At 40.1% G+C, this 27,807-nt stretch overlaps 1 protein-coding gene across 1 annotated transcript; it reads right to left on the reverse strand.

Moving 5' to 3' along the window:
• Positions 1–1,790: 1,790 nt before the first annotated feature.
• Positions 1,791–27,802, reverse strand: EIF3E (eukaryotic translation initiation factor 3E). The gene is made up of 8 exons (XM_089371954.1): positions 27,487–27,802; positions 24,729–24,883; positions 21,663–21,890; positions 21,454–21,575; positions 3,790–4,009; positions 2,992–3,134; positions 2,349–2,486; positions 1,791–2,235 (listed from the first exon to the last, which is right to left on the reverse strand). The coding sequence occupies exons 1-8, from the start codon at positions 27,692–27,694 to the stop codon at positions 2,124–2,126; spliced, it is 1,326 nt and encodes a 441-aa protein (XP_089228080.1). The 5' UTR covers positions 27,695–27,802; the 3' UTR covers positions 1,791–2,123.
• Between the last annotated feature and the right edge of the window lie 5 nt (positions 27,803–27,807).

Raw genomic sequence — 27,807 nt, forward strand, 5'->3', positions numbered from 1 at the left:
TTTATAAAAAGGGAGGAATGATGATAGCTTATAGATGCATAAATCAATGGATAGTCAAAATTGTATTCGATTGAAAAATGGCAAAAATTTTGGGTTGTATATGTTGTAAGTTGTAACCAATTATGTAGAAGGTAAGGGTGTCAAGTGATGTATTTAAAGTGTAGGGTTTTCATCAAGATGGGCTGTGAAGCCAAGTCCAATCCCAATTTCCTCGAGAATTCGAAAAAAAATGGATATATATATAGAGAGAGTTGTCATGTTTTTCTTTGTCTCTCCCGGTTGGGTCCTTTGGTTTCTACAAATTCTTCGAAGGAAAGGAGACTGAATCTATGGAGTTCCATTAATTAGGTAATGTTGTTGATGTTTTACGTCAAATTGCTATTTACCTTTATAAAAAGGGAGGAATGATGATAGCTTATAGATGCATAAATCAATGGATAGTCAAAATTGTATTCGATTGAAAAATGGCAAAAATTTTGGGTTGTATATGTTGTAAGTTGTAACCAATTATGTAGAAGGTAAGGGTGTCAAGTGATGTATTTAAAGTGTAGGGTTTTCATCAAGATGGGTTGTGAAGCCAAGTCCAATCCCAATTTCCTCGAGAATTCGAAAAAAAATGGATATATATATAGAGAGAGTTGTCATGTAACGTTTAAAAGGAAAAGAAAAAAAAATGTATATATATAGAGAGTTGTCATGTAACGTTTAAAAGGAAAAGAAAAGAAATCTATATGCCAACCTTTAAGTAAAATAATGTCAACTTTATATACCAAATATGAGAAGGATACATAATCCACATTCCATTCTTAATAACAAATTCACTTCATTCTTAGTTTGGAAATCGATATGTGGCAATTTAAAATATATTAAATAAAATATTTGAATATCAGCAAATATATCAGCAATATGGAGAGAGAAACAAAGAGTAAAAAAATTATTATGGCTAAAACATTTGAATGATGAGCTGCTCAGTGTGAAGGAGATGTGTAATTTTGTCCATGATCCACATAGAGTTGACATGCATCATATTAACTCTAAATCTGTCATTCCGTGAAAACAAAAACAAAAAATGAGAAAAGTTTTCACCAAGGAAGATTTCTATGGTGTGTTGCTCAATGTGAAGAAGTGTAACTCCATGCTCAACATGGAGTTAACACATTGCATATTAAGAACTGTAGATTCATCTTAGCTCAAGATCTATAATGAACCCAGGGATCATAATTTAAGGAAAGCTTTGCAACTGTTGGAAATTGATCCTTCTCAGCCCCGATAAATCTACACTAAATTAAACACTATATACAATGCAATACCTACAGATTTGAAGTCCTAGAGAATAAAAATATATTACAATTAGAGTTATAATTATAGACCACAGTGGATCTAACCTTCTAAGCTATACAGTTTTTTAATCTTTTACAATAAATGACGTTGTTTGGCATTTTATGACAGCATCCTTGTAACCAAGGACTTATCATAGAGAATAAAAATATATTAACATTAGAGTTATAATTGTAGACCACAGTGGAACAAACCTTCTAAGCTACGCAGTTTTTTCAATTTTTCCAATAAATGACGTTGTTTGGCATTTTATCACAAAATCCTCGTAACCAAGGACTTATCATAATATGCCGATAGCATATATTTCGAATTTTATTCCATTCAAAATGCACTCCGGCCTATTATGGGTTTCGCACATGCTTGTATGCAACATGAATTGAAATACAAACAGGTACTCGGCTTTGCTTTCAACATGCAGGTTTCAACATAAATGAAAACACCTTGTACCATGATGACGCCGTCATAAATACTGCTATGTTGTAATATCAAACAAAGTCTGCTCCAAAAATACAACACGCAGCGACTTCTGCCTGTTCTTTATAAAGCAATTATTTTAATCCATTCCAGGCGTTTTTCAAATTCACCAGAAAAAATGGGTTAAATAAAAGTTGGGTTACAATTGCGCTGATTAGCTCTGGAAAATTAGCTCTGGCAAACGTCATCAACAAAAAACCGCAAACTTAACTTCTAGAAATTCAATCAATTTTGCAGAGGAAGGAAAACCTCAAAGTTTCCCTGCATTGAACTCAACCTTTCGCAGCATCGACCTTGTTAACTTCAAATCTCTATCGAATAGTAGGCACTTGAGTGACAGGCACAGCAATTGAAGCAACATTATTTGCCAACACATATGTTCGCATAGACAACTGTTTTGTATTCTCTATAATTTGCTCGTACCTGCAATTCATAGTCAATGTCATGATTATGGAAATATAGAACAATAGATCGTCAATGCTGCAGATAGAAGTGGTCATTGGCATAACAAATGACAATTGAATATCCTCACGTACACATTTGTGTGGTTAGTTCCCATGACCACAGTCCCTGATGTCGAATCAATTTTAGCATCCAACTTTGCATTCTTTACAAGGTTCACTATCCATCGCTCTGCTTCATCATAGCTCATACTGAGTTTTTCAGCAAGCATTCTGGCAGGCAAACCAGTTTCGGGCAATATGTTAGACTTGAATTTGCTTTCTATGCTTTTAGCAACACGTATGGTATGATCCATGTAAATAACATATCACAGAAAATGAGTTAACAGATGCAATTGCAAATGCTACAAATATGAAAAAATATTGAGTATACACAAACTTCAAAAGCAATCAAGGCCACCCTCATTTCAGAGAAAAGGTCCACAAGTCTCCAAAGGATAAAAATGGAGATGCAATGGAAAGAAACATTTCAAGAGAGGTTTGTGTAAGAAAAATGATGCACAGTTCGAAGGGGACCCAGAGTGACAGCAAGAGATGAAGAATTTATCAACAAGAACAGGAAACTAGACAGATTAATGTAGAAAACAGTAAATACTAAATACTAACAATGGATATAGCATCCATATTCCAGACTACATAAACCAGAAACGGAAATGAATGTTCCTTTGAAGTTTGAATATTCTGTCACCTTGATGTGTTTCAAGTTGAGCACTCTTACCGTATGTCAATACATTGATGAATGCGACAATATGTCTCAAAAATGAAAAGACGTGCATTTTCAAGAAACTCGTCCCTCAGAGGCACTGTAACAAAATTTCCCTCCTGAACTTGCTTACCGAGGAAGGGATCATTCAGTATTACCTGCAAAAACACTCTTTGTTAATAACTTGAGTCACTATGGGCAACTAAAATAATAATAATAAAGCCATTTACTGTTAAAATCAGTATTTCATGGAAACGTACCCCCACATTTAACATGCTCTCGGGAAGGGAGACACCTGGGGAAACATTCGGTAGAACATGAAGAAACATAGGGAGTAACATTTCCCCAGTGTGGGGGACACATTTCCCCAAAAGGGACATTCCTGGATATCCTCCACCATGAAGGGGTGCTTTTCCCCAAAAGGGGCATTCCTGGATATCCTCCACCAGGAAGGGGTGCTTTTGCGCATCCCCCCACAAAAGGGGTGCTTCTGAGCATCCCCGCGAAAGGAAGACTTTTGGGCATCGCCCCCAAGAAAAGGGTTAGCTCTGTTTTTAAGAAACCTGGTCATGGTTCTCTTAATGCCCATTATAATGGAGTGTCACCTAAGATACTCCTGAACTTTCCGTTAGGACTGAAAGGTAACTATAGGTCTGGCTTCTTTGAGATTATCCATCACAATGTCACTTTCAACTCCATAATATTCAATAAAATATTACCCAAACGATCTACTTGCTGAATATGCACAAATCGTGGATATGGAAAATGACAGAAAAATATGTTAATCTAAGATGCCAAGGAGAGGAAACATACTTTTTCACACTCAACAAGTTTCTGCTGCGCCCCTTCAAAATCATAGTTTACATACAAACATTCCAAAAATTCTGTGATAGGATCTTTATATGTATATTGCTCTTGCTGGATAACTTTAATCAGCTCCTTCAGCATATTTCTCCTCCTTTTATTAACAACCACTGCAGTAGCAAGATAACGAAGAAGATGGTGTGCATTTGTCTGGATTGCATTCAAATACCTAAACAAGGAAAACATCTGAAATCAAAAAAAATGTGAAATAATAACACAGCAAACACTATTTTAGTATTTAGACAAACAAAAAGCAATGCCAACTCATTACTAAAGAATAACAAACAATTCAGAAAACAGCCAAACCCATACAATATTAATTTATACTGCTAAATGTGAAATAGTAATGACAAAGGAAACACTATTCAGACAACCAAAAAACGATGCCAACTCATTACTAAAAAAAGCAAAGAATTCAGAAAACAGCCAAACGCATAACATATTATTTTATACTGTTAAGTGACAGTCATGAAATGCCAAATCTTCAAAAAATATCCAAAGGCTGTAATGTATAGTGCACTCTTAACCAGTACACTTACCCATGATAAATAATAGGATATTTTTTCAATACCGAAATATGGAGAGCGCGCGATATAGGTTTTCCCTCTCTGGTGTTGACAGACATGGATCCGAGGAATGTTCGGGTAATTTCCATGGCGTCCCTGGGAATCCTGCTAAAGGGGTGAATGTTTATTCATTTCAAGTGCGGCCAGGGACAGGGTCTTTTTTTACCATCTCTCGCAGTGAATAGTTTGCTTATCCTTCAGCCATTGTACAGGTATCAAGATGGCAGTGGGGGTTCAGACCCAGTAGTTGACCCCATTCCTTGGTTATGCCACAAGCTGGAATACTGTATTGTTAATGGTGCTGTAGATTGGTTTTGCGGTGTTGGCGGGCACATAACTATTCCAGTTCGGATGCGAGGGAGTTACAGGGTTTATTTGCTTTTGGGGTTTAAATAATTGAAATTCCTGCCACGGGAGCTACTGCATAGTGGTTGCAGGGTCTGGTGAATCTAGAACACAAGAGCGACAGGACTTAAAGGCCTGTCATGGGTCTCTGTGTAAGTACCCACAAACCAAATTTTCTATGTTTTATATATGCTCTGTTCCAGCATTTATGGGTATGTCTGGCAGTTTTCTCTCGGCACATTTTCGGGTGTTTCCCTCTCAAGCTGTGGACACCCATTATTCTGGTTCTGAGTTTAGTAAAGGACAGAGCGGGCTGGCTCACAGCCCTTTCCAAATTTTTACAAAAAAATTATATGGGAAGACCTCAATATTTTGGGTGAGGAGCTTAGACATTGTTAAAAAAACTGAAACAAAGTATTGGGGATAAATGGGCATACCAGTCCTTTGAAAAAATCTACAATTTGAGGGGAGGGTTCTTGAAAATTTAAGCCATATTAAAGAATATCATATACAAAGGGAATCCACTATTATACTGAATATGGGGCTGAGGGGTGAGGCTCCAGGCTCCAGATACACAAAGGAACAGCCACCTCTTTTAAAGATGTTTTAAAAGATAAACCCTCCTCTGCAGAACAAATACAAAACATCCCAGGCCCATACATTGTTGAACGAATAGAACTCTCCCCACCAGTGTAAATTGATTTTGCAGAGGTAAATACCCTCTTCTCTACCATGCAAAAAAGGCAATCATTTGTCGATTTAATGGTTTTTGGCCAAAACCAAAAGCATTACATCAATGGATATTTTCCTCATGGACAACTAACTATGACCTATACCTATGCTCCAAAGGATTCTTCATTGTACATTTTGATACAGAGAAAGATTATGATTTTGTATTATATGCTGGACTCTTTATAACCCCATGGTTCTCAGAATTTGATGCAACAAACATGGTGGTCTCAAAAATGTCGGTTTGTGTAGGCTCACAAATCTTCCTCTTCCCTTTTGGCACCATAAGGTTCTAGAGGATATAGGTAACACTTTGGGAAAATTCAAAAAGAGGGACAGTGACAGAACTGAGAAAGGCATTTTCACCTTTGCTAGAATATGCGTGGAGATTGATCTAAGATTATGATAAACACAAAAATCTCCAGTGCTCCCAACCTCTAGAATACGAGAACATAGCTTTCGGATGTATGAACTGTTTCAAAACAGGACATTTGAAGAACATGACCACAAATAAATAATAACCAACAAACAAACAAACCAAACAAACAAAATCCCAAAAAAGAAAATGGCACATAAGCCAAGGGGATGGAAGTTTACAGACACATACTCCGGAGGTGGAAGAAGAAATCATGGAGAATTCAGAAAAAGAGGAAGGGGGCATTCAAGATCATATTGATACTACTTATAATCAGTGTGGGACATACGCAATACCGATACAGGTGACAAAATTAGAACAAAAAATGAATCAAAGGGAGGATGAAACAGGGGGTATAAAGCGGGCCCATGTATCAGAAGGATTAGAATCAGACAAAGAAAACCCACCAGAGTCATCGATGGGTGTTTTGGCCCTGGTTCCAGTGGATCCCAAGCTCGAGGTCTGGCACGTGGTCCAAAAGAAGAAGGGAAAGAAGGAGAAGACTAGTGATGCCTACATTACTTGTTCTCCCTAATTGTACTATATTTATTTTTATTTTTTATTTTTTACTTTTTTGTTGGAAGAATTGTGAGTGCATTTTTACTGTAAGCATAATCTAGGTAATGATTGCCACACAAGGATTTGGGCAGATCCTTCATGAATGCACACTTCATGTGTTTATATACAAAATGTATTTATTTTCAATATGAATGGAAGTGCGGGCTTCTTTTTGCAAGAAAAAATGCATAAAATTCAAATTTTTCAACCAAGCCGTAAGACAAATTCTAGTCTTGAATAACCAATAAAATTCAGACAAATAACTGTTAAAATTGTGATCAAATTTGATGAAAGAAAGCTTTATTAACAGCATAAAAAGAATCACCTTTAATACACCCAGCTCTTAATCATGGCTTATGATTCATGAATGATGACAGATCATCCACTTTACACAAGGATCTGTAAAAATTCCACTGAGGGGAAATTGTCTGGATTTCCATGGAAAATTACCATCAACAAGGGTAAGTCTTTGAGTTTTGCAACCTTTTGGGTCATGTTTCCTCGAAATGCCATCTCTGTGAATAGTACGAAATTTATGTTTCCTCGTGAGATTTGGGTCATTTTTTGCACTACATAGTAGAGTATATGAACCCTGGATTTCTATAATGTCAAGAGGAATGGCATGATGAAGAACCAGTATCCTCGTACCAAAAGGAAACCCATCCAAGTAAAAGAAGACTTTCTACGCTGCATGAAGGTGCCAGATTGGCACACTTTTTGGCACAGAGATGTTCCCTCCATTGCAACATTGCCTGTCATTCATCCAGCAATAGGACACTTGCAACATAAATCTGATGGAGCTAAGTCTAAAATAAAAGGGTACCTGAATCACTTTATCGACAATCTAGATATTGTGAATTCTAAGGAAGTTTGCAAGTTCTTAGAGGTTTCCAAACTTTCTTTTATGCCAGAGTATGAACTTAAGTTTAAAGAGGAGTTTGTCATCGTTATGCATCTTCTAAAGATTCACACAAAAAAGCCAAAATGTAACAACTGCTTGTGGCTCTGCTGTTGTTGCAATGAAAGCTGGCAGAAGGTTTGCCCTTCTCCAAGGAGCATATATGTGAATCCATGGTGAATTGATTGGGAAATTTAGAAAGATATAACATGAATATAAACTGCTCGATTTTCTGGTGACAGGTATGGGAAATACATTAGTCAAGGTTGGTAAATCTTTAATTTGTGTTAATAGAAAGACAGGTATTGCTTTTCCCGTATGCTATGAGATTTAACTATGACAACCTCCATGGTCGACTTCAGAGACTATTAAGCAGGGTAAGCAAGTCCATGCTCTTAGAATTAGGACAGATTTTCAACTGGATATATCTGTGGTTGATGCCTTTTTCACCATATATGCCAACGGTAATATAGTAGAGGATGGACACAAGGTGTTTAACAGAATGCCTAAAAGAGATGTGATCATGTAGAGCACCACGAGTGCAGGCTATAGAAACAGAATGTACATGTCAATAAAACACCAAAGGACAGCAGCATGCCTGCGTCTGAGAGTGAAAATATCTAATTTGGCACAGTTGACAGCATTCCAGAGTTCAATGAGGGTGTCAAAAACAGGAAGATAAAAATGTCTGGTTCTGGTCATTGAGTATACAAGAACTGTGATCCGCATGCCAAAGTCACTCATGATTTAGCAGTAGAAGTGTCCTCCATTGGTCGACATGATCCTTTAATTGAGGTGGTTGTGGCATTAAGAGAGGACAGTGCTTTCGAATGATTATTTTATTTAGAGGAAGCTCTACCCAAATGATGATTATTCAGAATTAATTTACAAAGCACTAACCAATTCTTATCTAGAATGGCATGTTTGTGATATATATCCTTTAAAAGAAAAGTTGTTGAGATATATGTCATGTGCCTGGATATTTGATAGTCACAAGCTACAAATATTCTGTCTTGATGATATGGCTCACAATATCTGTAACATCCTTGGCTTGCCCTTTCTAAGTTTCAGATGGAGCAGGTCTCAAATCCTTGGATACGTTTCCCTTGTTGGGGATCTTGCTTCCTGCTGATAAGGTCATGACTAAGTATTGTGCAGGTGAGCTTAGGACAGTAGCTTTGGTTTTTTGCGTCAAATACATCAGCAGCAGCAGCCAATGTCTTTTCAAAGAGATGGCACATGCATGGTTTGAAAAGAGTTCTTGCTTGTTTTTAGGCATCCACTCCACCTATTTTTAAGATGACTATATGGGAATGACTTTAAAGGCTCTATATTAAGACTCTTGAACCAGTTTGTAAGGATTTTCTTGCAACCACCTACAGAAAAGACACATCAGATAATCACCAGAACCACAAAGTCTGTCAGTGGACATAGAGGGCAATCTGAAATTGTTGTGCAGGCTGATGGGGAACAAGGGCTTGTAGGTCAGGAGTGCTGTTGGGGTTTCATACCTTGGCCCTGACAATGTTTGGTACTGATTAGGTATCATAGCCAGCTTTGGTTAAGCCTTTGCTCTTGTGAAGTCATAGCCCCAGCTCAGGGGTGACCCACCACTGACAGAACTCATGCAAAGTCTAATGCTGGGATGAACATCCAAGGTCTGCAGCCAGTCAGTGATTACATGAAAGATAAGTGGTTATGTAAATATACCTCTCATATGCTATCATGTTATGTTTTCTTCCAAATGTACATGATGTCATGGTTTGCATTTGTTTTTCCTGTTTATATTGCTGTCTTGGTTATTTATATGTTGCATATATGGCAGGTTATATGAAAAACCATCTAGATGGTCAGAGTCAGTTTAGTGGTAGGTTTGATGGTAGTGCGACCCAGCCAAGGTATAGCTGGGTACATTACAAAGATTCATTTTGTTCACAAAAATTCAATCATCTTCATTCAAGAGACCATGATTCATAAAAAGAACTGGAAATTTGATTGCTCCAATGCACAAGGCCTTTCTAGCAGACTGGTGGTGGGATGAAAACCGGAGTCTGACCTACCTAGTTAGAAGTCTAAAATCAGACAACACAATGTTGATAACCACTTTCTCCAGGGAACTGAACCAACCCTTGAACCTATTAAATGCTTATGGGCTTCAAGTGTACCCACAACAGCTTTTTGAAAACCTTAAGCTCAGAGGATTACTACTACGACTCCCGCTCTCAAATAATTGGGGGAGATCTGAATTTGATACTCAACAGCATGAGAAAATGGGACTTCAAGGAAAGGAATGATCCAATTTCAAAAATTTTATGATCCTTTTGCAAAGACTCTGCCTTACTGGATGAGGAACCCAACATGCTTAATCCTACCTACACAAAGAACAGGACAAAGCAATATTCGCATGGGAAATTGTCTAGATAGATTCTTAGTGATGGATAGCTTACCCTCCTTAGTGGGCAAGCGCAAATGAATCACAGAAGCATACGGATGATCAGATCACTCAGTCATTTAACTAGGATTTGAGTATGATAAAAGGAAACTCACAGCCCTGATTAAATTCAATCCCTTTTGTCTTTAAGCCCCGCAATACATGGTATAGGCATAAGCACAAACACAAACACAAACACAGGGCAAACCACAAATACATAGGCAAGTGTCAGGGCACCTTACCCTCCTCAGTGGGCAAGTGCAAATGAATCACGGAAACATATGGAGGCTAAGATCACTTGATCATCCTGCTAGAATTAATGAACGATAGCATGAAGCACCCAACCCCATTTAATTCAATCCCTTTTGTCTTTAACTCTTGCAATAAGCACGCACCTCATGAGAAAAAGTTGGACACCTTCCACAACTTCCAAAAGGAACTAGACTATGGAGCACTTCCAAAAACATTTTGTCAAAGCCAATAGAATAATCAAAGAATGGGTTAAAAATAAATTCAAACAGTTAGATTCAGAGCCCAAGAAAGTGGTAGGTCAGATAGCTAGTGTCCAAGAGTCTAATGTGGAGGGTGGTTTCCTCCCAGAACTCCTAGAAAATGCTATAGGATCTGAAACAAGATGAAGCACCCTTCCCGCTTGGAAGGAGGCCCAATGGTGAATGAAAAGAAAGACTATCTGGCTTGAGGCAGTGGGATGGCAATACCACACTCTTCCACAAGCAAGCAAAATTCCAGAAGAGCATGCAAAACAATCTAGAGGAATCGCAACAGAGTTGAGTTATGTGACATTTTCTCACATACAAGCAAATCATTGATTTCTTTCCTCCAGAATATCTATGCTCGGCCCCAGAAGGAAACCATCCAGGATGTTTTAGTTGAGGCCTCGATATTTTCTAGTTGGGAAGATGAAGACATGAAATCAGAGCAATCAATGCTGGTTGAAAGGGAGGAGCTAACCCATATTCTCATGATTCTTAAAAATGAAAAAATACTATGGCCAGATGCATTCCCTGTGAAGTTCTTCAAAGGGTTCTTGGATATTATGGACAAGTACATCATCAAGGTCATTGAGGAAAAAACATAAAAATGTTGTTGACGACTTGGAAACTTCAAGTAAAGAGTGAGTTGTGACACGAAGTTACATTCTTGAGCTGTGGCTCAACAGCCTCACGAAACCTCAAATTTTTTCTTAGGTTCATTAAATTTGAACCTCGAGGTTGAAGTTCGATGAACCTTGTGACATAGTATACAAGATCATAGATCAAACATTCATTCAAACTAAAGTCCATACTATCGACAATCATACTAAAGACAAATGGGTTTTCTAGAGGGTAAGGATTAAAAAAATTCAATTGAAACGACTCAAGAGGTCTTGCACTCAATTGAAATGAGGCACAAGAAAAACTTCATAGCCAAAGTAGACATTACCAAAGATTTTGACAGAATCAACTAGATGAATCTTCATCTACTTCTCATGCAGGTTGAATTATCTTCCTCCCTTATTAACTGGATGGAGGCCTGTAACAATTCTATTTCATATACAATTCTAATAAATGGCTCGACCACTCAGTTTTTCCATCTCCTCTTCCCCCTCCTCTTGCTTTTGCTCAACTAATACTTGATATAGACTCAGTTCAGGGACCATAACAGGCATCGAGATAGCAGCAGGGGTCAAAAGATAGCATTTAATGTCTGTAGACAACCTCCTGCAGTTTGGTTATGATTCTGTGGTAGAGACAAAAGGATATAGGACCGTAACCTTTTTCTGTAATGTAACTAGGATGGACATATACCTGAGGAAATCCTACATGTGCTTCCACAAAGTTAATCAAATACAAAGAAAGATGGTGTTGCAATATCTACGATTCTCAGTTCAACCATTTGAGGACAATTTAATCTAATTGGAATTCTATTTGAAGCCAATACTGGTTCTGGCCTTTGAACAAAATCCAACCATGAATCTCCCATTGGATCCAGAACCATATATCTGTTGAAATTTGGTACCGGAGGACAGGTGGTTCCCTTAGGGTTGATCTTTGGCCTAGGGAAAAGTGTCCAAAAGAATTTAATTTTTCTCCTAAAGTGACTTTATAATTTTATAAAGTTAAATCTAATTTAAAAGTGACTTTAAGTGATAAAGTTATTAAATCTAATTTTAAAGTAACTTTTATAAAGTAAATGAAAAATTAGAAAGGAAAAGTGACTTTGGAAATAAATGACTAAGTGGGTCTTTATTAAAGTGGGGTGAATTAAAAAATAGAAAGTGAGATTTAAATGAGCATTTAATCTCAACCATTGATCTAAATCTATTTCAGCCATTGGATTTAGAGATCACCCAAAAGTCACTTGGATCACCCAAAAGTCACTATGAGTTATATTAAAGGAGGAAAAAGAGGAAAAGGTCATTCATTCTTTCATGAGCAGATTGGGAGAAGGAGAGCAAGAGAGCAAGAGAGATTTCTGAGCAGGGAGGAGAAGGAGACAACAGCTTGGCACACATTCCAAGGCAGCAGTTGAGCAGATTTGTACAGCTGATTCAGCACATAGTGAAAGGCAGATTTTTGCACAAAAATCGAGGAGCAGTTTGCTGATTTTTCTGCACACAAAACGGAGGTCGTACAGCATTTATTGCTGTCTTGTTTGCTGTAATTTCCAGATTGCTGTGAGGCACAGGAAAGGAGATAAGTTGTAAATTTGCTCGCTGATTTTTTGCTGAATAATTCTCACTGTAAAAAGGCAATTTTCAGAAATAAAGAAGAGCTCTCAAACTGGTTTTCCCCAAGAGTTGTAGGGGGTTTTTCCAGGGTCAAGTTGACCAAAAATATCAGTGTTTTAATGTGTTTTAATGGCTGTTTTTGATTGCTGATTTTTAATTCTGCAATTTCCAGCATTCTGAAAAATTTCCAGAATTTGTGTTTTCAGCAATATTTATTTTTTTCAGTCTGTTAAATGTATGGTTATGGGAATGGGCATTTAACTACATGGGAGAAATAAGGAGAAACTGAAAACCGGGGTGGGAAAACAGAAATTTCTACATGGTATCAGAGCTTGAGTGCTGAAGGGCAGTTTGGGACAGCAAAAGAAAAAATTACAGTTGTTGATTTTTCACTCAGAAAATTCCAGCAAGCTGATTTTTTCATAAACAGCAGTTTTATCTTTACTACAGTAGTGCTATTTTTCAGTTTTAGGACAGCAGGATGTCATTGGGATTGAGGGTGGAGGATAGGCTGGATGGGCATATAAATTACAGCGTTTGGAAGGAGAGAATGCAGAGTATCTTTGAGGAGGCAGAAGTCTGGGATATCATGGTGCATACCGCACAGAACCCTGTTGTTGTGCCCACTAATGTTACTCAGTTGGCTAAGTATAAAAAGAAGAACAATAAGAGTAAGAGGCTGATTCTAGACGGAATCAAAGACCATTGCATTCCTCATGTGAGAGGAAAGAGCAATGCCCATGAGATGTGGACAGCATTGTCCAATCTCTACCAGAGTACCAATGAAAACCGGAAGATGGCCCTGAAGGAGAAGCTGAAGAACATTAAGATGGGGAATGATAGTGCAGTTGGATATCTCACAAAGATTACCAATGTGAGAGATGAGTTGGCAGCGATTGGAGAGGCCATTCCATCCACTGAGTTGGTGCGTATTGCAGTGAATGGCCTCCCCCGTTCATGGTTGAACTTTGCTGATGGGGTTTGTGCACGTGAGACCCTTCCCACATGGGAGAGGTTTTGGGATGATTGCATTCAGACAGAGATCAGGAAAGGTCAGCTTGGGGCAGCCAAGCCAGTTGAGCTGGATGAGGATGTAGCACTGGTGGCAGGAGGCAAGAAAGGCAAAGGGAAGAAGCAGGCTTCCACAAGCAGTGGTGGGGGCAAAGGCAAAGGTAAAGGTAAACAGGGGAACACACAGAAGGACTATTCCAAGGTGAAGTGTTGGAATTGTCAGAAGATGGGACACTATGCAGTTGTGTGTCCGGAGAAGAAGAAGAAGAAGGGGAAGAACCAGGACGTGGCAGCTTCAGCAGAGATTGAGGACTTTGCTGGTCGTTTTGACCGGGAGTTTGCGTTCACTACATGTGAGTCCTCTAGTGCAGGATCACCTGCCACACAGGTTCAGAGGGAGCATGCTTTTCCCTCGATTAGCGGAGCATCTACAGGTATTTGGTATGTGGACAGTGGGGCTTCACGTCATATGACAGGAGTCCGTGAGTACTTCTCAAAGCTTTCAGAGAGTGGCACTGATATTGAGGTAGTACTCAGTGATGACAAAGTTGTTAGAGCAATCGGGGTGGGGATAGTGACATTTCAGAGGGATTCCAAACCTCCCTTGAAGGTGTCAGAGGTTCTTTATGTGCCAGGGATGAGGAAGAACCTCATATCCGTCTCAGCTTTGGAGGACAGAGGATATGACGTACTGTTCAGGGGAGGACAGGTGTTGATGTATCCCAGGGACACTCCAGCTGATTCAGCTAGAGTGATAGGTGTACGCCATGCAAAGGTGTACAAGTTTGCATTCCAACCCCTTTTGGCATTGAGCAGTAGTACCGACAGCAGAGCTAGCAGTTCTGAGCTGTGTGAGATTTGGCACCGCAGGATGGGACATATGTATCATGGAGCCTTGAGGACATTGCGGGAGATCACTACAGGTGTGCCAGATTTCAGTACTGATCACTTTGATACTTGCAGAGGTTGTGCGATGGGCAAATTTGCCAAATCCCCTTTTCCCAGCAGTGACAGCAGAGCGACGGGGATACTTGATTTGATTCATTCCGATGTGAGCGGTCGGATGTCTCATGTTTCCTTGAGTGGATATGAGTACTATGTTTCATTCATTGATGATCACTCCAGGAGGACCTGGATTTATTTCTTGAAGACCAAGAGTGAGGTCTTCAAGCGGTTTCAGGAGTTCAGAGCTCTTGTGGAGACACAGACAGGTCAAAAGATCAAGTCCTTGAGGTCGGACAATGGAGGAGAGTACACCCTTGGAGAGTTTGTTGACTATTGTGCGGAGGCAGGCATTAGGAGGGAGTTCACTGTTCCTTACAACCCCCAGCAGAACGGGGTTGCGGAGAGGAAGAACAGATCCATCATAGAGGCTGCCAAAGTTATGTTACATGATCAGGGGTTGCCATTGTTCTTGTGGGCAGAGGCCTGCAACACAGCTGTTTACTTGCAGAACAAGAGTCCGCATCGTGCCTTGGGGCACATGACTCCGGAGGAGGCTTTCTCTGGGAAGAAGCCTGATCTTGGTCATCTTCATATCTTTGGATGCATTACATACTCCTATATACCCAAGGAGAAGAGGACCAAACTAGAGCCCACCGCAAAGAAGGGTATCTTTGTGGGCTACAGTGAGACCTCAAAGGCCTTTCGGATTTACATTCCTGCACAGAGGAGAGTTGTTGTCAGACGGGATGTGAAGTTCGAGGAGGACAGGGCCTTTAGGAGGTCACGGGAGTTAAAGTATCTGGATCAGCCAGACCCTCAGCAGCAATTGAGTCAGTCGCAGGGATCCAGTGGGCAGGGATCAGGAGGATCCGGAGGTACATCTATGAGGATGTCAGGTCCGTCAGTGAGCAGTGGCTCATCGAGCCAGAGGGGTGGTGCTCCGGGCAGCATGCAGAGCAGTTCACTAGGGAGTCCACTGATGGACAGTTCACACGGTACCTCAGCTTCTACAGGTTCAGGTGCAGGCAGGAGGACAGCAGACAGACAGTCAGGAGTTCAGGCTACTGATGGTGATGAGGAGGAGTTTCATTCTCCTATGGGAGAAGCATGCTCAGGGAAGAGGAAGCCCAAGTGGCTTCAGGACACCTTGAGAGATGCCACATCTGTTGCTGAGCCGAAGAGGCCGGTCAGAGAGAGTAGACCACCTGAGAGGTTTTGTAGCTATATGGCGATGGTTACCAGCATCCTTGACTCTGAGCCTTCTAGCTATGAGGAGGCAGCTAGCCAGCAGGTCTGGAGAGAGGCCATGCAGGAGGAGTATTCTTCTATCATGAAGAATGATGTTTGGGAGGTGATGCCGAGGCCTGAGGGCAAATCCGTGGTTACTTCCAGATGGCTTTACAAGGTAAAGCATGCTGCAGATGGCAGCATTGAGAAATTCAAAGCGAGGTTTGTGGCTAGAGGGTTCTCCCAGGTAGAGGGAGTTGATTATGAGGAGACCTTCGCTCCCGTGGCTCGATATACTTCGATCCGCTCCATTATATCGATAGCAGCAGAGATGGGTTGGAAGATCCACCAGATGGATGTGAAGACCGCATTTCTCAATGGCTTCATACAGGAGGAGGTGTACATTGAGCAGCCACAGGGCTTTGAGGTGCATGGGAAGGAGTCCCATGTGTGCAGATTGAAGAAGGCCCTTTATGGCCTGAAGCAAGCTCCCAGAGCTTGGTACTCCAGGATAGATGCATACTTGCAGGGGATGGGTTTCACAAAGAGTGAGGCAGATCCGAACCTTTACTTTATTGTGATTGGTGAGGAGCCTCTCATTCTGGTGCTGTATGTGGATGACTTGATCATTACAGGTGCAGAGAGACTCATAGAGCACTGTAAGAGAGATCTTGCGGCGGAGTTTGAGATGAAGGACATCGGCTTGATGCATTACTTTTTGGGTTTGGATGTGTGGCAGGAGGAGGGGTATTTCTTCCTGGGGCAGGGGAAGTATATTGTGGACATCCTTAGCAGATTCCACATGGAGGATTGTAGACCCATGTCGACACCGATGATCACCAACTGGAAGAAGCTTCATGCTTCGGATTCCGAGTTGGTGGATCCCACATTGTACAGGCAGCTGATTGGTTCCTTGATGTATTTGGTCAACACTAGACCAGATATCTGTTTTGCAGTCAACACGATGAGTCAGTTTATGTGTGAGCCTAGGAAGGTTCACTGGGTGGCAGCAAAACACATTTTGCGGTACTTACAGGGGACAGTGGATTATGGTCTGGACTACAGGCAGGGAGATGGAGTGAGATTGGCAGGATACACTGATTCTGATTGGGCAGGTTGTGCTTCTGATAGGAAGAGCACTTCAGGGTGTTGTTTTGGGTTGGGTTCAGCAGTAGTGTCATGGTTCAGCCGGAAGCAGCAGTCAGTAGCACTGAGTTCAGCGGAAGCAGAGTATATGGCAGCCAGTCTAGCTAGTTGTGAGGCTATCTGGCTTCGCAAGATGTTGTTTGGCTTATTTGGTCAGCCGTTGAGACCTTCAGTGATTTACTGTGATAATCAGAGTTGCATTAAACTCACGGAGAATCCAGTATTTCATGACAGGTCAAAGCATATCGGGATCAGATATCATTTCATCAGAGACTATGTTCAGAAGGGAGCTGTGAAGCTTGAGTATATTTCCACTGATGAGCAGGTTGCAGATATCCTTACCAAAGCCTTACCACGGGGCAAGCATGTCTACTTCAGAGACAAGATGGGTGTGGTGAGGAACACCTTCCTCGGTAAGAGGGAGTGTTGAAATTTGGTACCGGAGGACAGGTGGTTCCCTTAGGCTTTGATCTTTGGCCTAGGGAAAAGTGTCCAAAAGAATTTAATTTTTCTCCTAAAGTGACTTTATAATTTTATAAAGTTAAATCTAATTTAAAAGTGACTTTAAGTGATAAAGTTATTAAGTCTAATTTTAAAGTAACTTTTATAAAGTAAATGAAAAATTAGAAAGGAAAAGTGACTTTGGAAATAAATGACTAAGTGGGTCTTTATTAAAGTGGGGTGAATTAAAAAATAGAAAGTGAAATTTAAATGAGCATTTAATCTCAACCATTGATCTAAATCTATTTCAGCCATTGGATTTAGAGATCACCCAAAAGTCACTTGGATCACCCAAAAGTCACTTGGAGTTATATTAAAGGAGGAAAAGGAGGAAAAGGTCATTCATTCTTTCATGAGCAGATTGGGAGAAGGAGAGCAAGAGAGCAAGAGAGATTTCTGAGCAGGGAGGAGAAGGAGACAGCAGCTTGGCACACATTCCAAGGCAGCAGTTGAGCAGATTTGTACAGCTGATTCAACACATAGTGAAAGGCAGATTTTTGCACAAAAATCGAGGAGCAGTTTGCTGATTTTTCTGCACACAAAACGGAGGCCGTACAGCATTTATTGCTGTCCTGTTTGCTGTAATTTCCAGATTGCTGTGAGGCACGGGAAAGGAGATAAGTTGTAAATTTGCTTGCTGATTTTTTGCTGAATAATTCTCACTGTAAAAAGGCAATTTTCAGAAATAAAGAAGAGCTCTCAAACTAGTTTTCCCCAAGAGTTGTAGGGGGTTTTTCCAGGGTCAAGTTGACCAAAAATATCAGTGTTTTAATGTGTTTTAATGGCTGTTTTTTATTGCTGATTTTTAATTCTGCAATTTCCAACATTCTGAAAATTTTCCAGAATTTGTGTTTTCAGCAATATTTATTTTTTTCAGTCTGTTAAATGTATGGTTATGGGAATGGGCATTTAACTACATGGGAGAAATAAGGAAAAACTGAAAACCGGGGTGGGAAAACAGAAATTTCTACAATATCAATGGCAGGCAGGACTGCTCTTACTAAGAGTGTACTTAACATGGTATCTGTATTTTGGCTCTTGCTTACAAGCATTCCCAAAATAATCCTCAATGGCATCAAGGAAATCATATTTACTTATTTATGGCCAAAAAATCAAATGCATTATGTTACTCGCGATTCCTCATAAGCAAGCTAGCCAAGGGAGGATGGAGCTCTAACATCAAAGCACAGCCTTTGGCAACACATCTTGTATCACAAATACATATACACCCCAAGACAATAGAGGAATGGGTGTGATTCCCCAACAAGTACATCAGGGTAGACTCAAACTTGTAGAAGACCCTCATAGAGTCACTCAACATTATTGGCAATTATCCGAAGTGGAAAATCAGAAACGGCAAATCAATTCAGCTAGATAAGCACAAATGAATAGGGAAGGAAGCAACCTACAAAATGCCCAGAATCCTACAGAACTCAACATTCAACATCTTGAATTCCTCTCAAAAGCTGTTGTCCCACTATCTCAACCATCCATGGATCAGATTTGGCTCAACAGAGATGATATAAGATTTACAAGAGAGGCAGCAAATCAACAGATCATTTTCAGAGTTTCATTAATAAAAACAGGTATCAACTCAGGGACGAGAAGGACATACTTCTCTGTGGTGCCAATTCAATAAAGGGCTCTTGTTTAGTAAAGTTGGGTTATGAAACACTAGTAATACCATCAACAGCAATTGGAAACGAATGATGGTAGACTCACCTATGGAAAGTAAAAGCTGCTCCTAAAACAACTCTTAGCTAAACTTGCTCTTAACAACTCCATACTAAGCTAAAACAATCTCCGAAGGCACTAGGAAGGACCAGGTAGATGTCTCTTCTGTAAAGAATCAACCAAAGTGGTCCCTCACCTCTTCATACACTGTCATAAACACCAAAGGAATCTATAATGTAATCAGAACCTCTCCAAAACAAAAGATAAGTGAAAAGGCCTGACACTAAAGTTTGCCCTTCCTATCCAAGTCCTATGGTCAAATCTAGCTCACCCACAATGCTTCTAACTTTCAAGGAAAAATCCTCCCTTCACTAGACATTCACCATCGGCTAAAACACAACCTTGGACTACAGCCAACTCCAAAAAGAGAAAAATAGCCTAAGGCATCAAGATCTCCATCAAGAAAGGATGATGACCCAATGTAGATCCTAATGAGCAACTAAGGATAATCCTGAGCAAAGCAAACCCATGGGTTGGATGCAACTCCACAACACTTCAAAGACATGCTTCAAGCTTGGTGCAGGCAATATTATAACTATCAAGTGGAATTTTTCATTGCTAGAACCCTTCTATCAATTGCCCAAGAGCCTGGTATTACGTCAATAGATTGGTGATTCCATGGTTAACAGCCTCAATGCAAGTAAGCAACATATATCCATGACTAACCGCCTCAAAGCAAGTAAGCAACATACGTCATCAGGAGAGAGAGAGGATGGTTTCCAACATCAACCAAATTTGAGCATATATGATTCTCTCACATCCACAGGGAGAACAATATTGAAGCTAACTGCCTCGCTAGGGCACTGGTCAAAAAGGTGGCAGGCCAGCCAATAATCAACATCTACAATGGCGAAAATCACTCCAGCACCTCCGCAAACATATCCTAGGTAATCATCTCTCCAAGTATGGTAGACTCACCTATGGAAAGTAAAAGCTGCTCCTAAAACTATTCTTAGCTAAACTTGCTCTAACAACTCCATACTAAGCTAGAACAATCTCTGAAGGCACTAGGAAGGACCAGGAAAATGTCTCTTTTGTAAAGAATCAACCAAAGTGGTCCCTCACCTCTTGATACACTGTCATAAACACCAAAGGAATCTATAATGCAATCAGAACCTCTCCAAAACAAAAAGTAAGTGAAAATGCCTGACACTAAAGTTTGCCCTTCCTATCCAAGTCCTATGGTCAAATTTAGCTCACCCACAATGCTTCTAACTTTCAAGGAAAAGCCTCCCTCCCTTCACTAGACATTCACCATCGGCTAAAACACAACCTTAGACTACAGCCAACTCCAAAAAGAGAAAAATAGCCTAAGGCGTCAAGATCCCCATCAAGAAAGGATGATGACCCAATGTAGATCCTATGGAACAACCAAGGATAACCCTGAGCAAAGCAAACCCATGGGTTGGATGCAACTCCACAACACTTCAAAGACATGCTTCAAGCTTGGTGCAGGCAATGTTATAACTATCAAGTGGAATTTCTCATTGCTAGAACCCTTCTATCAATTGCCCAAGAGCCTGGTATTACGTCAATATATTGGTGATGCCATGGTTAACAGCCTCAATGCAAGTAAGCAACATATATCCATGGCTAACCGCCTCAAAGCAAGTAAGCAACATACGAAATCAGATGCGAGAGAGAAAGGTTTCCGGCATCAACCAGATTTGAGCATATATGATTCTCTCACATCCACAGAGACAACAATATTGAAGCTAACTGCCTCGCTAGGGCACTGGTCAAAAAGGTAGCAGGCCAGCCAATAATCAACATCTACAATGGCGAAAATCACTTCAGCACCTCCGCAAACATATCCTAGGTAATCATCTCTCCAAGTATCTGAGATGAGCTAGCTGCTTTCAGATATAATCTATGACCCTTAAAAAGACCAGCATCCTTTCAGGACTCAGTACGTCAGAATGCATGCAATAAATGCCATTTATGAGAGCAGCAATAGTATAGGTTTGGACCTGTTAACTAGACTTCTGTAGGCTCTTTTGTTTTTTCATGCTGCTCAAGCACTGATTATTTTCACTTCCATGCTCCAAAAGTTCCAACTCTCTTGCTTTCAAGCACTTCAGCTCACTCATTGTTAGCTTATCAGTCTTCCAGAGGACCTAGCCATCTAAATGTATTCTTTTTATCTTCAAATAAAACAAGTACAGCTTCTTCATCTCAAGAATAATTCATGGCTAATGATTATGTCAGTGTCTGCAATCTGGAAACTACAGGAGAAGACTATGAACATGCCAGGCAATCAATTTGAACATTTGACAAACATGTAAACAAAAATGAAATCTCTACTAGGAAACTAGTAATATAAGTACTAAGAGATGGACTACTGGGAAAGAATCAAAGAATTAAGGCATCACTAACCTCTCTTGGAAAAAGAGATCTATGATCCCATTCCTGCCATTCTCATGATTGAAGAATATAAAGAGACTCCAATGCATCAACCATGTCCTATTTTGTAATTGATTGAGGGGTGATGCAAAATTCTGTTATCAATAAACAGGCATTAGTAAGAAAATAAAGGCAATATAGAATGCAAGCATACAGAAATACACAATGGAACCAAAGAAAACCTTAGAATCAATAATTTCTTTCAACCGATTAAGCTCTTCCAGAGCAATATCCCAATTTTGCATCAGAATCTCTGCTGCGAGCTTGCCCCACAAGGCACTCAAACTCCTTTCACTGTTCGTACAAAAAGTGCGATATTGGTATAAAAAATCTGCTGCCCCCGAGTAGTTTCCGCATTCAAACTGAAACTTAGCATATTGGTATAGCGCCTCTATCTGGTTAGGTCCAATCTGCCCATTCAGTGAACAGCATGTCATATAATCAGACAATTATAAATCAAATTATAACAAAGATATCTAATTATCCTCTTAATCTCAAGCTGTTTCAGAAATCCAGGAAAGAAAATTTATCCAGAAAAATTATTGTTTTCAACAGCTCATTGAAGAATTATGAATGTTCTAAAGCTGTTTTGAAGGAGAAATCACTGTGCATGTATGAGTTTTATTTTTTCACTTCTGCTGCTTATTTTCCAGCTATTGTCTATTGGAATTTTCTAAAATTCATTTGTGTTTAATTAAATTCTGTATTTGTGTTATTTATGAGAATAACATTAAGCCATCAGTCACTTAGGGATGGGAAAGTTTTACTCCAACAACATCCTCATGGCCTACTGCATTTAGCAGCTCCATAAAATGTGGAAGGAAGAAAGGAAAACATGTTGAAGTAAAACAAATGACAAAAGAATTGATTAATGCTAGCCATAAAGCACTGCAGCATCAAACATCCAACAGAGATGTTATCATAATGATGGTGTCAGAACCTCAGTGTGATGGGCACACGTACCTTGTCCATGACCAAGATGGAGAGCACATCAGCATCATCACCCAGCGAAAAGAAATCATCACAAGTATGTGCAACACATGTATTTTTGTATTCAGTTGGAAATTTGGGATTTCTGGCATTTGCACTTGCGATATCACATGGCACAACCGACTCGGAGAGTTCTGTTTTATTCACGGAGGTATGTTGGGTTTTCTGCAACCAAACAGGCTCAGTTTTTTGTGCTCTAACACAACATGGACAGACAAGCCGATTATTGGCGCAAGACAACCAAGACGAGCGAGACAATGGGTGCATTGGTTATTGGCGCAATCAAGACAAGTTGGGTGCGACTGGTTAAGGCATGCCCACATGACATGGCAATGGTGACCAATTATATGAGCACAACATGTTTATAGAGTTGGCTTGGGAGACACATGGTGGAAAACACAACTCAACAAAGTGGAGAACACAACTCGACGAAGGACATAACACAACTCAACTGAGTGGGATAACAACGATTTGGCAATGACATAGAGAGCTCGCACAACCAATGGAGAAGTTGAAGGGCACAGACTGCAATAGCAGCAAACCGAGTTATCATTTGGGGTAACTTTGGAGTTTGTGGATGTGACAAAGGTTGCTTTCCAGCCTGACTCTCATATTTGAGTGAAGGAGAGGACCATTAACAGCATATGCCATGTGTCATGTGTGCCATGTGATAGGTCTGTGTTGAGCCGTACAGCCAAGTGGGTTTAGTTGCAAATTGATGCAGGTGGGTGCAACACAATCAACGGGTAGGTCAAACTGTTGGTGGCCCAATGTGCGACAAAGGGTGTTTTGAGATTCAACCAGAGTGTCAAATCATTCAGTGGAAGTATCTCAGTAGTGGACCGGTGATACAACCAACAGGGAAGGTTGTAAGAGCTAACCCAACGAGCAGTCCAAGTGACCCAAAGGGTAGATGGACACAACCGACAGGTGGGTCAACCTATTGGTGGCCCAACATGCGACAAAGGGAGCTTTGAGGTTTGGCCCAGGTGTCAAACCATTCAATGTAAGTATCTGAGTAGTGGACCGGTGAGACAACCAACAGGGAAGGTTATAACTTGTAAGAACTGACCCAACGAGCAGTCCGAGTGACCTAAAGGGTAGACCAAATACTTTGACAAGTTTTGTGGGGATCAATTGGTGGACCAATTCGGCCTGAAAGGGTGTTGACAGTTGTATATTGCAGCCAGGGTACAGTTTGGAGTGTAAGGATTGTAACTTGTATAACTCGATATAAAGATTGTTGTGGGATGTTAGGTCACAAGCCGCTCCTGGACAAACTATCTTGTGTTGTATTTCATGTGATGGTTTTTATATTGATGCATGAGCTAATGTGTTAATAATAAGACTCGTGAAAGAAATTGTAACGATGCATAATCATGGAAATGGAAATGGTCATACGTGAATGACTTACTTAACGCAGTTGAATCCCAAAATGATATCTAATATGATGCATAATCATGTTGTGACTCGGGTTTTGGATTGAGAAGATTTCTGTTGCTATAACATAATCAAAACAATAAGCCAAGTGAGGCATAGTCTGGATGAAGTAAAACCGAGTTGGTCATGCCATCAGTGAGAAACACACTGGTGCCACATACCTAGAGAACACCCAACAAACCTGCCTGGATGAGGAATGCTCTAAATTCGTGACAGATGGAATTACAAAAACAATCAAGCTTGAATCCCATTCATTGAAATAGGTAACTCAAAACATAGAGATATATTTAAACAAAAAAAATGTGGATATAGTTTAAGACACCAACTAAAGGTTCTGCAATATTAATATTAAGATTAAATAAACAAAATTAAAGAAGAAGAAAAAAAAAAAAAAAACTCTTATTAGTGCTCTTGATTGAGTGATAGATCTCGTGATAAATTTAGCTCAACGCAATTTTCTCCATGAATGAACCCCTTATTTCAAAAGATATCAAACCCTGCTCAGCAGATAGCATTATAGCTCATTGTGCAAACATTTTGGGCAAACACATCATGTGTACTTTCCGTTGCAATTCTCTGTAGTTTGCTTATCATACATAATTAATATTGGATTTCAGTCCAACCCTTAATAGGTTTGCATTGAAAGGACTACAAGACAAGTAAATCAACATCATCGTTACACAGAGTTTAATATTTTTTGTTTTCTAATTGATGTCAGAAAACGAAGAGATGGAGCAAAGACTAAAGCAGAGTTGATTTTTAAAGCTTCGCCTATGTGCAGATATAAAAGGAAGAAAAGTACAGAACATTCCACATACCTGGTACCGATCATTCAGCATCTGGAGATTATATTGTTTATCAGAACGAAGCTCCTGAACAAGTGATGGATTCTGTAGAAAACTAATCAGTGGTGCAGCCATTTCTTCCAATGACTTTAGTCTTGCAACTACTTCAATGCGCCTGTCTGTCATTTCTGTAAAAAAATGAAAAACGAAGCAATGAATGTGAGTGAGAACCATAGTAGAAACATTAAGATACACATGAAATTTAACGGAAATAAAGCATAACCCAAAAGCACTACAGATTGAGTAAAGAAATAAATATTAAAATGATGAAAAAAGAAAGTAACAGAGAACATCATAAAGTATCAGTTTAAAAATAGGCAATAGTTGCAATTCTAAGAAACATAGTGAGGACAATTATTTTACAAAGTGAGTACCCTGAGTATGGGACATCATCAAAGGCCCTTCTTCACCACCATACAAGATATTCTTATCAGCAGATGGGACAAGAATTGCACACCTTTGCATTGTTTGGCTCACTCATTAAACCCAAAATACTACAGCCACGAATGGCTGAATGGTGGACCTTCCCGCAAATTCCCTCCTCACATGGATGGTGATTTGTAGGCTATGATGTGATTAGAGACAGGGGGGCTAAGAAGCCCTATTCTTGGTGGGCAACTCATGGGGCAACAAGCCCTCCTCTACAACAGTTAGCCGTGAGACTCCTCTCTCAAGTGACTTCATCCTCTTGTTGCGAGAGGAATTGGAGCACATGGGAATTTGTGTAGTATCAAGAAGAGCAGGCTTGAGCAGTCCAGAGCAGAGACAATAGTGTATGTGCACACAAACCTTCGGCTTATTTACAGGCAGAGGGATGAGTGGTTGAAGGGAAAGACAAAGATGTGGATGCTTTTCCTGATGATATGGGTTTGGACAGCAGTGTTGAGTTGGCAATGGCCAACTTGGATCTTAAAGACCCGATGCTAGAGCCTGTCACTTTTGACGATAGTGATACTCTTGAGGGGTCATCCTCCACACCAACTGATGCAGAGATTACATTGGATATAGAGGCAGAGGATGCAGCAGAGGAGAGCAGTGGTGACCATGACAGTGATGCTGATTTTGATGATGATGATGATTGACGACTCATTAGCTACCTACTACCTTGTAGTTGTTTTGTATTTGCTACTTCTATTTGCCATTGGTATTGCTACTACGGTCTACCTATGTAACACATTTTGATTTTGATGACTTAATGAGAAAACTGCAGTTTTTTGCCTTTCTCCTATTGGATCATTGATGAATCTGTCACAAATGTATTTCTATGCATAATGTTAAATTGTACAAAATATAAATTTACAATGTAGAATCTAGATCTGTGTCTGAATTTGTAGCATGAATGAGAATTTGTGTAAGAAACATATATATTTTAATAAAATAATATATAACGTGTCCTGCGTGTCCTGCTTCCGGGGGTCTACATGTGCGTCAGACGCTTGTTTTCGTGTCCTACGTGTCGGACTTAGTTGCAATTGCTTCATGACACTCAACCTGATAATTTTCATCAAGTGAGAATTTCCAGTCTCACTTGGCATGTTAGCTAGGTGGAGGTAAAATTGTCCATTTCGAGGGCCATTGCTCTTTAATTTTTTCATTAGATCATGCATGAAGGTTGTCCATGTGTTCTCTTCCCTCCATATCTTTTAGCCCTGCTGTAAGAGAGGTGTCTCCCTTTCAAGGCAAGAAAAGGAAGAAGATGGAGGGATAACCCATGTTGGGCATGTAACTATTCTTTTATATCGCTTCAGCACCCACCAACGCCCTTTCCCTGTTATATTCAGATATCATTTCAACACTGATGCCTACACATTGCAAATTGCAGATAGCTGTCTGAAATCACTGTTTGTTTTGGAGGCGACAACGTTAGTGTCTCTCAAGACAATGATTTCTGCAATTTTCTAGCATTAAGAAATGCTGCAGCAAGACTATGATAAAACTTTCTACACCATGCATCCTTACACTGGAGAAAATACAGCGAATTCCGTACCAGTCGCAGTCTTCCTGTACAGGAAAGACCAATATGGCCTAGTCTCGCTACTGTGGCGAGAACCATCTGCCTTTGTTGGTATTAGCAATCAAGTACTATTCTTTATTAACATCGACGCCGCCTATGTTTGCTACCAGGCCACAGCGTACTGAACCAACACTGACAAGGGTGGCACAAGCCTTTTGTTCAGGGAATGCAGAGACGAACTAGGGGTGTTTACTGTTCACATGCCCTTAGGTGAACATAATTTGGAGTTTACCCTGGGTCACGACGACTGTGAAATGCTGAACGAGAGAACCACAACAAAGCTGGTGGAGTCTTCCCACCTAACTCTGAGATTGCAAGTGCATAATAAGCATGTAGTTTACATATAAGCCTGAGATGCACCAACTGAAAATCAAAATCAAATCCTTTGTGCAGATGACTGAGGGGTTCCTCTCATTGATTACTATTATATACATGCATACAAAGACTTAAGCGGGGTTTAAACTCAAGATCACTGGATTGTGAGTCCTAAATCATTATACCCTATAAACTCCATTACATACAATATAATTCACTGTAAAAAACAAATACCTCTATACCTCATGGAACTAAAATAACAAACAAAACAGAACCAAACCCTAATGCTCCTGGCTTCGTTCTGCGACAGAAACCTCCATTAGGGTTTTAGTGTCCTTTTTATCTAAGATAAATAAACGACCATTAGGGTTGAAGGAATGGCTTCGTTCGTTCATTGAGTACCTTGTGGAACGTCTTCGGTGCGGTAAAGGCTCTTGTGGATGTCCATGGCGTAGTCAACCATGTTGGTCTTGCTGAGAAGGTCGATCTTCGACTTGAGAATTTGTTCATCCGGATAGAGCTGTTTCTCCTGCAGAAACTCCAGAAGTGGGAAAACAAGATGGCGGTCCAGATGGGGAGCAATCTTCGATGTTAGATCGTACTCCGCCATTGCTGCAGTTGCTTCCTCACACAAGGGTTTCGGGTGATTTCGAATTTAGACTGTAAAGAGAAGCAGGAAGAATGACGGGCGGGCCCTTATATTGCTACATCGAGTGGTCAATA

The sequence above is a fragment of the Pinus tabuliformis genome, chromosome 8 (assembly GCF_031772625.1).
Source record: "Pinus tabuliformis cultivar Carrire ecotype Pingquan chromosome 8, CPIR1, whole genome shotgun sequence".
Taxonomy (NCBI): domain Eukaryota; kingdom Viridiplantae; phylum Streptophyta; class Pinopsida; order Pinales; family Pinaceae; genus Pinus; species Pinus tabuliformis.

Bases quoted from the DNA above. Each gene is read 5' to 3' on its own strand.
- EIF3E (XM_089371954.1), bottom strand. From the start codon at position 27,694: ATGGCGGAGTACGATCTAACATCGAAGATTGCTCCCCATCTGGACCGC. The intron at 21,891-24,728 runs GTATGTGGAATG...CTGAATGGGCAG, and splicing joins TGCTGAATGATCGGTACCAG to ATTGGACCTAACCAGATAGA. The intron at 3,135-3,789 runs GTATGTTTCCTC...GTGTTTTTGCAG, and splicing joins AACTTGTTGAGTGTGAAAAA to GTAATACTGAATGATCCCTT.